Source organism: Fringilla coelebs (genome assembly GCF_963513975.1).
Source record: "Fringilla coelebs genome assembly, chromosome: 3".
NCBI classification, from domain to species: domain Eukaryota; kingdom Metazoa; phylum Chordata; class Aves; order Passeriformes; family Fringillidae; genus Fringilla; species Fringilla coelebs.
The window spans coordinates 53,458,255-53,471,898 of NC_140030.1; the positions used below are offsets into that span (position 1 = coordinate 53,458,255).

Sequence of the window (13,644 nt, forward strand, 5' to 3'; positions counted from 1 at the left end):
TGGCAGCTGGCAAAGCCCTATTTCACACATATTAACCCACAGACAACTATAGCACATGTGAAAGCTGTCCAATAGGTGGCATGAGCAAAAAATTGCCATCAAACCCCAAGCTCTGCAACTTCATAGATACACACAAGACTCACATGACTCAAGTACAGCACAAGAATTGCATCTGTTCTTCCATTTCATGCAGGTCCAAGCAGAGTTTTGATAAAATAGAAACCTTTCTGTAATAGCAACCATTCTACTTAAATTCCTTTTTTTTTTCACTTTAGAATATGAGAAATTATTACTTTTATCTGTTCCTAAAGGTCAAACTACAGCAGTACATTTTATCTGACGTGCAAATTCGCCATATACTGCTGTGAGAAACTGAAATGACATTTTTAAAAGAAAAGGCTAAAAAGAACATCTAGTGTAGGAATTTAAAGTTATGAATCACTTACAATAACACTTAAATCACAGCTTGAAGGGGCTGACAGCATTTTTTTTACCATTAAAGCTCCATTCTGTGACCTGTATGTAAAATTGCAGAAGTGTAGTGCAACACTTCTGTCTAAAAAGAATCTCAAAAAATTAATTTTTCTCCAAAACCTGAATGTGTATTAATACTTGCCTGGGAATTGGATATTTCTTTGACAACATTCAAATCAGATCCTGAGCAAAAAGTGTTTCCTGCACCATGGATTATAAGACCTTTGCCTTCCTTCCAGTTTTCCAGTTCAGTTACCCTCTCCTGGAGTTCTATCATCATAGTGCCTGCCACAAGAGGGGAGAAACAAAACTTTTAACAGGAAATTATTATCACCATCATGGTTTTTGTTACATTTTCCACCAGCAAAACCAATCTACATTTAATAAGTGTTGGGTTTAAAATCACAACAGAAAGTATTATCTTAAATCCTGCACACAGTCACTGTCATACATTTGTTCTCCAAGGATGGACTTCCCAAAATTCCAAAGGATATTCTGTATGAAGGATATTTGTGTTACACTCAAGAAAGCTCCAAAACAAAACCAAACAAAACCAACAAACAAAAACCCTCTGCCTGATTTATTTCTGCTTGCAATTGCATACATTCAGGACAGATGAATTTATATGTATCCATCAAGATCTGTCCAACTAGTCATATGGAAGTAACTGACATTCCTCCCTGCCCAAACAATTGGCAGAGAATAGAAAAGAATCATGTCCAGGGTGGGCTCAAGGCATAACCTGTCAATGTTAACAAAGGTTTTTTTCTATAAAGACTCTCTTTATAAAGCATATCATCATACAGTATTAGCTTTTTATTTCTTGTTTAAACATCCAATTCATCATAAAACATCATAAACATCATATTTGCTTAAGTACCCCTCCTCACATGGAACTCTACAAACTCCTGTTTCTAGAGCTCCTCCTAGACAGCAGCATCTTCCACATCAATGGAATGTACCTGCATTAATTTAAAGCTCTTCCTCCCTAAATGCCTACAAATCTGTCCAGTTATATACTTAAGAGAAAACTTTTACAGAAACTAATTTCAGAAAGCAGAGTACATGCAGGTTGATGACACTCTCAGCTTTACCCTTCTTTGACAAGAATTTAGATGGACAAAGCTACATTCTACAGATAGAAATGTGCTTTCAATTAATACTCTCAAGGACTCTCTCCTCTGCCAACAGTGCTGCTTTTTTAACTCTATGCCTGCATGCACAGGACTCATCCTCTTCTGAAATCTCCCATTAGCAGCTAGTCCAGGGGACATTCATGTTTTCTTTCCTATGTTTTTATTTCTTACAGTTCATTATGAAGTAAGCTTCCCAGTCCCACATCAAGAGTGAACACTCATTCAAGTATTTATCCCTTAGGCCTGGTCTCAGCCATTGAATTAACACAGTTTGACAATGTTTCTGAGGTAGCCAATAATCAAGAGGACATTACATATTATATACCAGAATAGCACTGAGTTGGGTTTTTTTTACCCACTGTCAAGTCCATACTATTATCCTCTAAAAAATCCCAGCAGTTTTGCCAGTTGCTTTCCCTTCTGTATTTATAATTTGGTCATACTTTTTGTATGTGGCACATTACATTTGTTTTCACTGAATTTCACCCTGTTGACCTTGAGCTCTTTGCAGCAACTAATCAAGACCACTGAATGCCTCTCCTCTACTCCAAAAAATAATCTTGCAAGCTCTCCTAATATGGGGTCACCTGACCATTTCAGCAGTTCACCTTCTGTTTCATCATCCAAGCCAGGAATGAGAATACTGAGCAGAACTAGGCCTAGATGAGATTTTTGTGGGTCTTCACTTGAAATGGTTTTCTGTTCAAACAGGTGTGCATTAACCCTGTGAATTTCACTTATTGCATATTTTCCTTCTTAAGTCTTAACAGAAAGGTATTTGGGATGGCATCCAAGCATTGCTAGAGTCAGATACAGCAGAACCACTGTTCGTGGTTCTTTTAATAGGCAAAGCAGTGAGGTATTGAAGAGTATTCCAAGAAAAAAATTGAGTTAACTGAAAAAAATGCAGGATCCATATGAGCTTGTTACATGCAATAGCAGGGGACAAGAGGCACTGGCCAGAGCCTGTTCTACTCTCCTGCAAGAGGCTCTTTTCCATTCCTGACAACACTGAACTATTATTTCACCAACAGGTATATTTCCTGATGTTTGACATAATGAAGAAGGCACAACACTAAAGCAAATCCTCATTCTGCCAATCTTAGTCTTTCAGTATTTGATACCACTAAGTTCATGCTCTATATAGAATTAATAATAAATAATTTGTTTGCATTTTTACTATAATCTGAGCAAAAATGTTTCCAAGCAAATTCTAGAAAATAAAAACTATCATCATTATTTTCTAATTCCTACAGGCTAGCTTTCTTCTCTTTTAAACTACATTCAAGTTTAGTTCAGTAAGAGGCTGGGTTGCTGAAATTGGTTCTACCAGGCTTAAACTAACATAACTAGCGTTTGTTTCCAGAGAGACCATTTCAAACAGGTGGCTATCAGATTCCAATTAAGAAGAGAAAAAAGGCATAACAATCTCCATATCGCCCATTAGCAACTTGCCAACAATTTTGTTCTGTTTTTGATTTCAGGAGTTGCTCAAGCTTAGAATAAACATAATTCCTTTGAGATAAAAAACTGCTGGGTAAAGTAAGTGCTTGGAAAATAGAATTTCTCTCAACAGTTTAATAATGTTTTGCAGCTTTCTAGAGGGAGCATGCATGGATATAAAAATTCACATCTGCCACTATTCAGAAGCTCTGAGACACAGAATCAACAGAATTTGATGGGGAGGTAGCCTATATCTTCAGGGTCTGGCTAATGAAGTCAACCAGGTTCTGCTGAGGCAATTCAAGGGTAGCACACCCCATTCTGCCCCTTCAAGAGCATTATTTGATACACAACTGAGGGCAAAGGATTAAGTTCCTGGTAGTTTCTCAGCAACTTCATTTTACAAATAATAATGTTAAAAATGAAATCAAGATCAGTATAAATTAAGATGCCATACCATTCATTGCAGCAGCAAAGAGATCAGCCTGATTTTGCTTCTAATCTCCCTCCCATGCAAACAAAAGTCTCTAGCAGAGGTAGGTGTATAGCACAAAGAAGCAAGATCTCTTGAACTGACAGTAAGATTTTCCTGAGCAATTTTTTGTGGCTATTGCCTAGTAAAATGGAGTACAGCTCTCTACAGGGCTCTACACACTGCTTTAAAACAGAACTGACTGATCCCATGGCTCATTTGTTATATGCTAATGAGGATCCACAACAAAGAGCTATTAATTTCCTCAGTGGTTTTTGTAGCTCCTCTTTGCTACTAGAACATCTAATTGGCATACACTAATAAGTTATTTTCACATCAGTCCTGTAAGGAGAGAAGAGATTATTTTACAGACAACTAACTGAGCCAGTGAGAAAATGTCTGCTAATTTTGGGTGCTCAGCTCCAGATGTGTGATATGATTTCAGCACATTAACATTACACAGAACATTGTACAACCAAAGAACAGCTATCAGTTGCCTAAATGGCAGCTGCATGCGCTCAGCACGACTACCAATCACTTCTGAGACTCTCCTGCCAAGCACATAGAAAACAGAGAACATATTTGCCAGTGTCTATGAAAGTTTGGTTTAAGCAATTTGATTTTTATTACTCCTAATTTTCAAAGAGCATAAAAACCCAGTCTGCTCTCTCCTTTGGCTGTTACAGCTCCTTTTGCATGCCCCTTTCAACTTCCACAACAGATAAGCTAAAAGCACACAGTCTACAGGGTGTACATTGCACAGTTTTGTTTTGAGTCAAAAATAGAAACCAATCTGTAGAAAAAGGAGAAACAACCATGTAATTATAATTGTATAACAGCATGTATGCTGACAGGGAGGCATGCAGAAGGACAATCCCTACGCTAACATCTTTTAGCTACAATTTATTAAGTTAGGTAATGATTTTTTAACATGAGTTTTTTCAGCAAAACAAAAGAGAATGCAGAAACATCTGGGTGCATTACCACCAATTCTGCTGCTCTCTTAGGCTCCTTTCCTCTAACAATCACTAGTGGAAAGACTAGATTGACATTCTGCATATTAAGCGCACACTTTGCTAGTATGTTACAAAATGTTTTCTCACAGCAAAGGAACAGTGAGAACTGGGCAGGAAGACAAAACAGCAACAAAGAAATCAGCAAGATGACACAAATGCATCCACATCAAAATATTAACAGATAAAATCATTCTTACAGTAAAGGCTTATGCACAGCTCCAGCTCAAGCAGATGCACACCCTGGACCTGTGCCACTCACATCTGAAGAGAGTGGTATAAATTGGAATAATCTAGATAATTAAGAAGAGACAGCAAATATACTCAACTTGGAGAACAAAACCCACTCATAATACAAGATTAATAAAATAGGACACTTGGTTTTGATAGCTAAGTATTCTCCAGTGTAAAAACATATTAAATAGATCACTGATCTGCAACAGCTGAGAATACCCAGCTCATCTGATCTTTAATTAACCAGTCACTGATATTCAAGACATAAGCCAAATGAAGAACAAATGGAAGCCAGTTTGGGTAAGTGGAAAAGATCAAACTACAGAAGTTTAATAGACAGGGAAGGCTTTAGGTAAAGAACCAAGTAATAAACTCAGTCTTTCTTACTATATCACCTGTAAAAGGGAGGTGGCATCATCTCATGCCCACAAAAATGCCTTCCATATTTCCAGAGCAGTGATGACAAAATGAGACGAGATGCAAGAAAGAGCTCAGTGGCAGAATTGTGCTAACACTTAAGCAACATGGGGAGAAGCACCTTCTGCAAGACAGTCCTTTTGTCATTGAGAATTTCTTAGATTCTTATGACATGTATAGCAAAGTTACTACAAAACACTGGACACATTTGCAGCACGTCAAAATAAACACATGTACTCTTTTGACTAAGGTGTGGTAAAGCAGAGTGTTTCTCTTTCTTTAGGCAAAATGTCAAAACAGGTAACTGAACAAGAGAAAGACCAAAACCAACCAGCAATCCCATCAACTAATTAATACCTGTAAAAGCATTCATTAACTTTGGGTTATTCAAAGTAAGTATTGCAATGCCATTGTCTTCTTTGGAAAGGTTGATGGATCCACCAGAAAACTGCTGAAGTTTCTTCTTTATAGATTCTTCCTCGTAGCCATGAGCACCATTATACAGTGACAACCTTCTTTGTGGTAGTAACCTTTTCATTGTAATCTGAAGAAAGTTCTTCCACAGAGCAAGGGCCATTTCTGGAAATACATGGAGTAAAGGGAAAAAAAAATTAGGAAACTTCCTTTGAAATCCACTTCAGTCCTCTGAGAAAGAGGGAAGAATGACAGCAAAAACTAATATAAAGGTGATACAATCATAACAATTGACAGAAATCACTGCAAACTATATTAGCAAAATTCTTCACTTGAATCTACCATCACAAGTAAACAGAAGGAGTTTTATGGAGTGATTTTAGCAGTTAAGCCAGGTATTATCATCTTTTAAAATATTTCCTTTTAAAATTTACCAAGAAATATATTGCAGAAAACAAGAGGCTCAAAAACTACAGAAAAAACTACATATTTCACTAGACCAGTTTACTCTGTATTACTCTTCCAAACTCTCCCTCACCCTTCCCTCTAAAAAACCACCAAGATCCCCAAACACACCTATAACAGAGGAAAAATCCTATCAAATCCCACAACTTTCAAGATTTGGATGTCCTGCTTTTGTGTAAGCAACTATTAGAGCAAGACCTTCCCCAAAGAAATATCTGAGGAACTTAAAAATTAAGAGCTGAAGATCATTCATTCCTATATCGAAGTCTGTTCCCTGTCACCTAATTCCATTAACACATCTGTCACACCCCATTTTAAAACTAATTAAGCTGTCTAGCCTTTGATTGTTATGTGCTTTTCCCAGTCATCCCAGTAGCACTTTGAGTTAATCTCATTTGGGCACAGAGTCTGTGCAGCGCTCCAAAGGATGAGAAGTGTGCAGCAGTATTATGCATTGAGCGCCACACTTGCCTTTTATACAAGTAATAATACTTGTAAAGTATTTCTGTGTACCAGTATACCCATGGCTTATTCCTCTGCTATTTCCACTCTACAGTGTACAACTGTAAATCAGGAAATAACAAGAAAGTAATTATCACTTGATCTGCATCTCTGCCTTAATTTATTTACTCTGGAAATGAGTCTACTGGAGAAAGCAGTTTACAAGTGACTTGAAAGAAACTGGGTAAAGCCTGAACTGAAAACTGCTAATCTGGAAATAAAGTCATCTTAGAAACCAATCAGAATGGAATCAAAAGAATCCCCACAGGACATGGAAAAAAAAAAAGCTTGCTATTTTGCAATTTGATGGAGTAGTCCTACCTTTGCCCCAACCTGCTTTTTAATGGGCTTGGCCATTCATAAGACATGGTAGATGCTAATTTTTTTGATAACTGGGAAAAGACCTTCTTTGTTTCTGAATCATATTTGGCAGAAACAAGATACTTTCAAAATTGGCAAGCAGCTGTTGGAAAGTTTTTCTAAGGTGAACTCAGAACACAAACACATTCACTGAGACAGAATTTGGCGACAGCTACATCGTATGTTCTGTTAGGGTAACTTACAGACTCAACATTTTTGAAAACCTTTATTATTTACACGCGATCAAGTAAATGCACATTAAAAACCACACACAATTAGCTCCTAATGAAACAAGTGAACAGCCCTAACAGGTAAACACTTATCTTGTCACTGGCTGTACCATCCTACACTAAACCTGAAAACTCTTCTGTTGGCACAGGTATAGTCCTCATTCAAAGGGGGTAGGAGTTTGCAGAGCAACCACACTATGGGATGTGAAGGTACGTGCAGCAATGCCAGGCAATTATGAAGAGCCATCTATGCCAGTAGATCCATACCTGTCCTGCCAAACTGCACCCACCAATACAGCAGGATCTCACAAGCTCAACACAAAGAAACTAGTAAGGCCTACACAAAGTTATGCATTATAAAATCATCTGCGCAAGAAAACGTAAAGGGATGATTTTTTAATATCTGTTGACAAACAAGGCTTCAATCTGTCATGAGGAACTTTTCCAAAGTGTAAACTAATAAAACTGATTACAAAATTTAATCAAGTTTAAAATAGAATTGAGTACAAGATTCATTACTTCATAAAAAACATTCCCTGACTGCTGCTGCACCCAAACACTCTCCATCTATGCACATTCTAATAGTCTGCAACACTTCAGCTACCACCTTTCAGAGCTTTTAAAATTTTATTTAAAGAGTGCAAATGGGTTTCTAAAGCTTATTTCTCCTAATTGATTCTTTTTATATTCAGTCTCTCAAGAGAGAGACAGCCTTCCCATTTTCTCTAAAACCTCAGTAGTCATTCCTCAGCATATATTAAAGCAATAAAACTTTCCATCCAGCTGCTAGCTTTTGCTCAGGAGAGAACAAACATGAAATACATGGACAGTGCAGCCTTTCCTTGTAAAGTGTACCTTGAACAACCAACTCCCAATTTTTAATGAATACAAAGTGTCCTCAGCTCTCATACTAAAACAGACTAGCTGGAATTCTTTAGGAAGCCCCAATGACTGGTTTGAAAGCAAAGAGGAGGGGGGAAAAAAGGCTGTTCTGCTAACTTAACCACTTGCTGACTTAAACTTTTTTTATGACTTTTGTACATGAATTTCTCATGACAAGAAATATAGCGAGCAAAACAGACTTAAGATATGGAAATTTTATTCCAATGAAAAAAGAGTCTGTCATTTTCAACTGCGTGGTTATGTGCATTAACAGCTCTTTAATATTATCACTATGGTAATAAAGAACAGCAGCAAGTGCAGGATTAGAAAACAAATTGGATACCACTGCCTGCTGATCATGACTCACAATTAATGACTCATGCAAGGTATAATCTTTGAATTATTTTCTTTACAACCATCTCCTACAGTACCAGTCAGTGACCAATACAATTTTTTAAATAAAAATAAGATTATTTTAATAGTTCAGTCTGACTGAGCTAACCACTCAAGAAAAGTATGATAGGAAGAGCTAGAGCTCTCTCAGTTTAAAGGGATTTCTGCTCATATCTGACAAACAACATCCAGAATTTCAATCAGTATGGAGCATTCACAATCCACTGCAAGACTGAGATTGATTATTTCTGTATTTTTCATGAAAGAAGTGAAAGAAAGATGTTGCAGTAATACTTACAATGTTGTAGGACCGGCTAAGAGATGTTGTTAACACTAAAATTTTCAGATTTTCAGTTTAGCACAATCACATCTATTTATACATACTTCACATCTATTTATACATACTTACAGAAATGGAGTCTTAGTCTAATTTTAAAAAGGCAACATGCTATAGCCATTAGCCTCTGTAGCAAAGGTAGTTTATGCACAGTTCCTATAATGAAAAAAACCCAACCTGACAGCATAGGAATAACAGTGGTCAATTACCATCTTTCATATGCTTTAAGTGCTACAGCTTTATATATCACTGGTGACAACTAAGAGAGAAGCCAACAGTATGGACATCAATAGTTCATTTCATAGTTATTGCACCTCTTACATAAAAGAACAGTTTAAATCCCATTTGACACTCAAGTGATTTTGTAACACCCTTGCCTGTGGGGTAGCAGACTGTAGGTTAATATAAACACATCGAGTGCCAGCACTCCAGTACAAAGGACTGACAGACATTATGCAAGAGTAGCACATGTATCTATCTGCAAGAGCAGCACATGTATCTACATGCAGGCACTCACAATCTATGTATTTTTGTGCATGCAGATTATCAGAGGCCTTCTGACAGTCTCTAGCAACTGTCTACGTAAAATTCAGACCTTACAATATTAATAGAACATAGTAATAATAGGGATAACACCAACAATACTCCCTGAGTAGATTTGTTGGGAAATTATTATGTCGTGAACAAGGGTATTTGCTCTTGCCATTACTGCTCTGCTGCAACCCAAATGTCTCCTAACACATGATGTATCAAACAGCAACCTACAGCAATGCTGCCAGTTGCGATTATCACTGAACATTAAGACATCTGGCCAAAGTAAGAGGTAAGGGCTGTAGGTAGCAACTTTCTTGAAGAAAGGGTAGAAGAGCTAAGACAAACCAGAGAACTAAATCTTAGAAGCTGTATGCTCAAACAAGAAACACTGCACTACACAGCAAGCTAAATCAGCAAGTTAAAATACATGAGCAAGGAAAATTCCAGTTCAAAAATGGTGCCTGAATTATTGACACAAGTCAGGGAAAAAGAAAATGGGGAAATAAAAGATGCAGGGGTGTGTTTTCAATACATCAGAGAAACAAGCATGCCCTTTCATCTGGGGCAGGATGTGACAGGTGTGTGATGTACAGCTATAGATACTAAAAAAAAAAAATCCATCAACTGAATTTCTGGGTTTGGATGAAGGTATACTGAGATTAAGCGTAACAGAAATAAAGGGATTCAACATACAAAATCCACAAAATAAATCTCAGGGAGGAGAAAATACTCAAATGGCATTAAAAAACCAATTAGGCCCTTTTGTGAGACTACCAAAGGCATCAATGGCACATGGTCAAGAAGAAAACCTGACTTGATGAAGACCTTTGGCAGCTGCAATTTCAGCAACAAGCACAGAAGTAGAAAGACAGGGAAGAAAGGTTAGAAGGTGTGAACTGAGGATGATGATGAGATGACTCACAACTCAACCCTGTGTGGGTAGCTTACCAGTGACTTTAAAAGGCATTCACCTGTACTAGAGAGCAGTCACTATGACTGGCAGATGCTTCAACAGGTTCCTGCAGCGGCCAATTAATGGAAAGCAAGTGGTGGCCCAGTACTGAGGGCTGGCACAGCTGACCCTACAGCATGAAAGCAGATGAAAAGGCAAAGCGATGGAGAAAACAAAGCATGAAAATAGCCCATTTGTAGGAAAAAAAAAAGAAAAAGTAGGTTGAAAAACTATAAAAATAACAACAACTGACTGTAACCCTAGGCAGTAGGCTGGTGGGTGATTATAAGGAATAAAAAAAAAGAAAATAAATTATGGTGCTGGACAAAGAGAAGAGATTCAAACACAAAAGAAGGCCAACTTGGTCTCACAGTGACAAGGAGTCAGCAGACCCTGCCTTCAGACACAAGAAAGGTGTAGTAGTGAGGATTCACATGCAGGATTCCTCTGTTGCCAGTTGCTTGTCACCACCCCTCCTCACCTGAGGGTTACAGAGCCTTCCACCTACCTCATCCACTTATCCATCTCTCTACTTTCCTTCCATGATGCGTGGGTTAGGTTAGCTTAAACACCTTGTCCAACAGGTTGTCCCACTCTAATAATTACCAGATGAAGCAAGCTGAGGGCAGTCACTTCTCCAGCTGGTTTTCTCACTGCTGAAAGCAAGCAGCAAATACAGATCACAAGCTTGCTAAGGGATCAGCAGCAGAAAACATACTGACAAAATATAATTTGCAAATGCAGAAACTAAACAAAGCTGGGGAGCTGAGGAGATTCTGCCTCCCCAGCTAGGGGATGGATCCCTCATGCCTTTCTCAAAATGTCATGGCTCTCAAACTTGCTGAGCCCTGTTCAAATTTTTAGTAGATTGTCTCTGGTACCTTCACTGTAGACAAATTAGATGGGATCAATAGTCCTTTCAGTTCAGCAAGTTACCTGAAAAGCCTTACAACTCCTCTAAAAACAGGCTTTAAAAGTAGCTGGTATTTTAAAGAACAGTTTTTTTATCCTCTGCATTACTGTTAAGAGAACAAAAGATTTGGGCCTGCTACTTTCTAGATGTCAGCATTAGAAACAAAGTTTATCCATCCAGAAGCTGAGAGAACAAGAACTGAGAACATGGCCAAATTAACTAACTGAAATAGCATCAAATAATGTACATGGGAAATAAAAATTAACTGGAGGAAGAAAAACCCTTTAACCCTGCAAATAAAAAAAAAACCTTGTCTGTAGTTTCAGTTTTAAGCTGGCTGACCATTTACACCTCATTTCTGTTTTTATCCCTCTTTTTTTCTTGCTATTTCCATAGTTTCTGAGCAGCCCAATTCTGGGCATAGCAAACTATGGCTTTCCAAACTATGTGTTCTTCGTTTAGTTTTTTAATGACGCCTGTAGGCTAGAGTTTAGATGTGAATTGTCCTTCTATATCTAAACAATTACATTTTCTCTTAATCACATCTTAATTATTTTGAAGAATAGTGAACAAATCACAAAGATACATACTGAAAAACAATGGTATTTAAGGATGCAAAACAGGTGACAAAGAAAGCCTTTCCATAAATACAGATGACACTACCTAAAAACATTTGATTTTGGTCACATGGTGAGTGAAAGATTTTGAGTTCCATAGCAAGTTGAAAGATTTTGAGTTCCATAGAGGGCAAGAATCTGTTATCTTCCGCAAAAAGCACTCAGGCCCTTTATTTTTTAAAGCTTTGATCCAAAGAGGTTCTCTTTACACATGCCATCAAAGGAGCTTTTTTAACAATGACGGAAAGCTCTTATAAGTTCACTGCCCACTAGGTATGTTTTAGAGACCTTTAAGAAGAGCAGATGCACAACTTCACAGGAATGGAAACAACCACAACCAACTCATCATTTGCCTTTCAGTCACCAAATCCTGAACCATAAAAGCATGAATTCAATTCTTGCTGTAACCACAAATATTGATGCTTTCCCAATGGTTGCCTTGAAAAGTGTAAGTATGGGCAAGAAGTATTCTGAATTCCACTTAATTCACTGTTCTTTACTATTCTTTCCTTACCACCACCACCCATAAATGCTCCTGCCGACAGCAACACCATAAAAACCATATACCGAGGTCTGAAGTGGCCACGCAGCCACGATTCTCCTGTCCCCCAGTAACAGCAGTGGGAACCAGCAGCACCACATCAGGACTGCCTCTCACCGTCTTCCTTGGCTCCACACCCTGAATCCCGGGAAGCAATGGCAACCCCCCTGCACGGTACCACCCCGGGAAGATGTCAAGACTCAAGGGACCGAGGGCTGGAAGCTCTTTCCCCAGCGGACATTTCTTGCTGCTAACCTGCGATGCCAAAATGCCGAGCAGCGCGCTGATGCACGCGGTCTGACCTAGGGAAGCTTTTCCGACACTTTTTTTTTAAGAAAATGACTTTATGTTAAATCAACCGTCAAGGCAGGGCTCAGTGCCGAGCAGGGCCGAAGCGGGCGGTGACCGGCAGTTCCCCAAGCGAGAACCGAGGTGTCAGGGCTGAGCAGAAGCACCGCCGGCCTCTCCGGTACCGGCGAAGCCACCTCGCCTCCGCCGCGGGCGCCCCGAGGCCTCGCGGGGACGGGGAGGCCCCGCGCCTGCCCCGCCCCGGACGCTGCCGGAGCCCCACGCCGCCTCGGCAGCTCCATTCCCCCGCAGAGGCCCCTTTTCCCCCGAGGGCCGCGGGCGGCCGGGGCAGCGGAGCCCCGCGGCCGGGCACTGACCTGGGCCCAGCACCGACCGGCCCGGCGCCGGCGGAGCAGCGGAGGCGGGCGGTGCTGCGGGGAAAGGGCCCCGCCGGGAACCGCGGCCGCGGCCTCCGGGCCGGGCCCGCAGCCGCCTGCCAGCGCCGCGGGCCCCGCGGTGTCGGGGCAGCCCCGCGCCGAGCAAAGCTCATTAAAAGCCGACTGAGCCCACAGGAGCTGAGGGCGGACTTGAGGCGGCAGAAGAGGGCTTCATACCGCGTCCATAGAGGCGTGATCCCAAACGCCGAGAGCTCTGCCTGAATTTAAGCAGTTTTGAAGCGGACGATACTTGTCAGCTCCGAGGTTGCTAAATACTACATAAGCAGGTCGTTGTTATTGTTGTTTTCTGCACCGATGGCCTCCGTCTCTGAAAACCAAGCCCCGTGTTTCTATCCAAGTCAGGGTAATGATTAGAGAGCCTCGTTTCTCCGCAGGCTCAGGGCAAGGTCTCGCCTCAGCTGAGGATAGGAATCGCTGCCGGGAGCATCCAGCCTGGAGCGGCGGGGCCCCACCTGCTGTGCCCGGCGGTGCGCAGCGGGCAGCAGCGATGTTAGCTCCCTGTCCACGTCCCCACAGGGAGAGACTTGGGCTCCCCATTTTCACATCAATCTATTTTACCTGTCAGCCTAA

At 40.2% G+C, this 13,644-nt stretch overlaps 1 protein-coding gene across 6 annotated transcripts in view; it reads right to left on the reverse strand.

Annotated features, from left to right (window-relative positions):
- The window catches only part of ECHDC1 (ethylmalonyl-CoA decarboxylase 1), a 42,138-nt gene extending 28,862 nt beyond the window's left edge, over positions 1-13,276 (reverse strand). For 2 of the 6 annotated variants that reach the window (XM_084201571.1, XM_084201566.1), the window contains exons 1-3: positions 12,994-13,046; positions 5,547-5,768; positions 617-759 (exon numbers count right to left, since the gene is read on the reverse strand). In XM_084201571.1, the coding sequence (XP_084057697.1) occupies positions 617-759; positions 5,547-5,766 (363 nt within the window). In that variant the 5' untranslated portion in view covers positions 5,767-5,768; positions 12,994-13,046. The other 4 variants (XM_084201569.1, XM_084201567.1, XM_084201568.1 and 1 more) reach the window with 4 other exon arrangements.
- Positions 13,277-13,644: the final 368 nt, after the last annotated feature.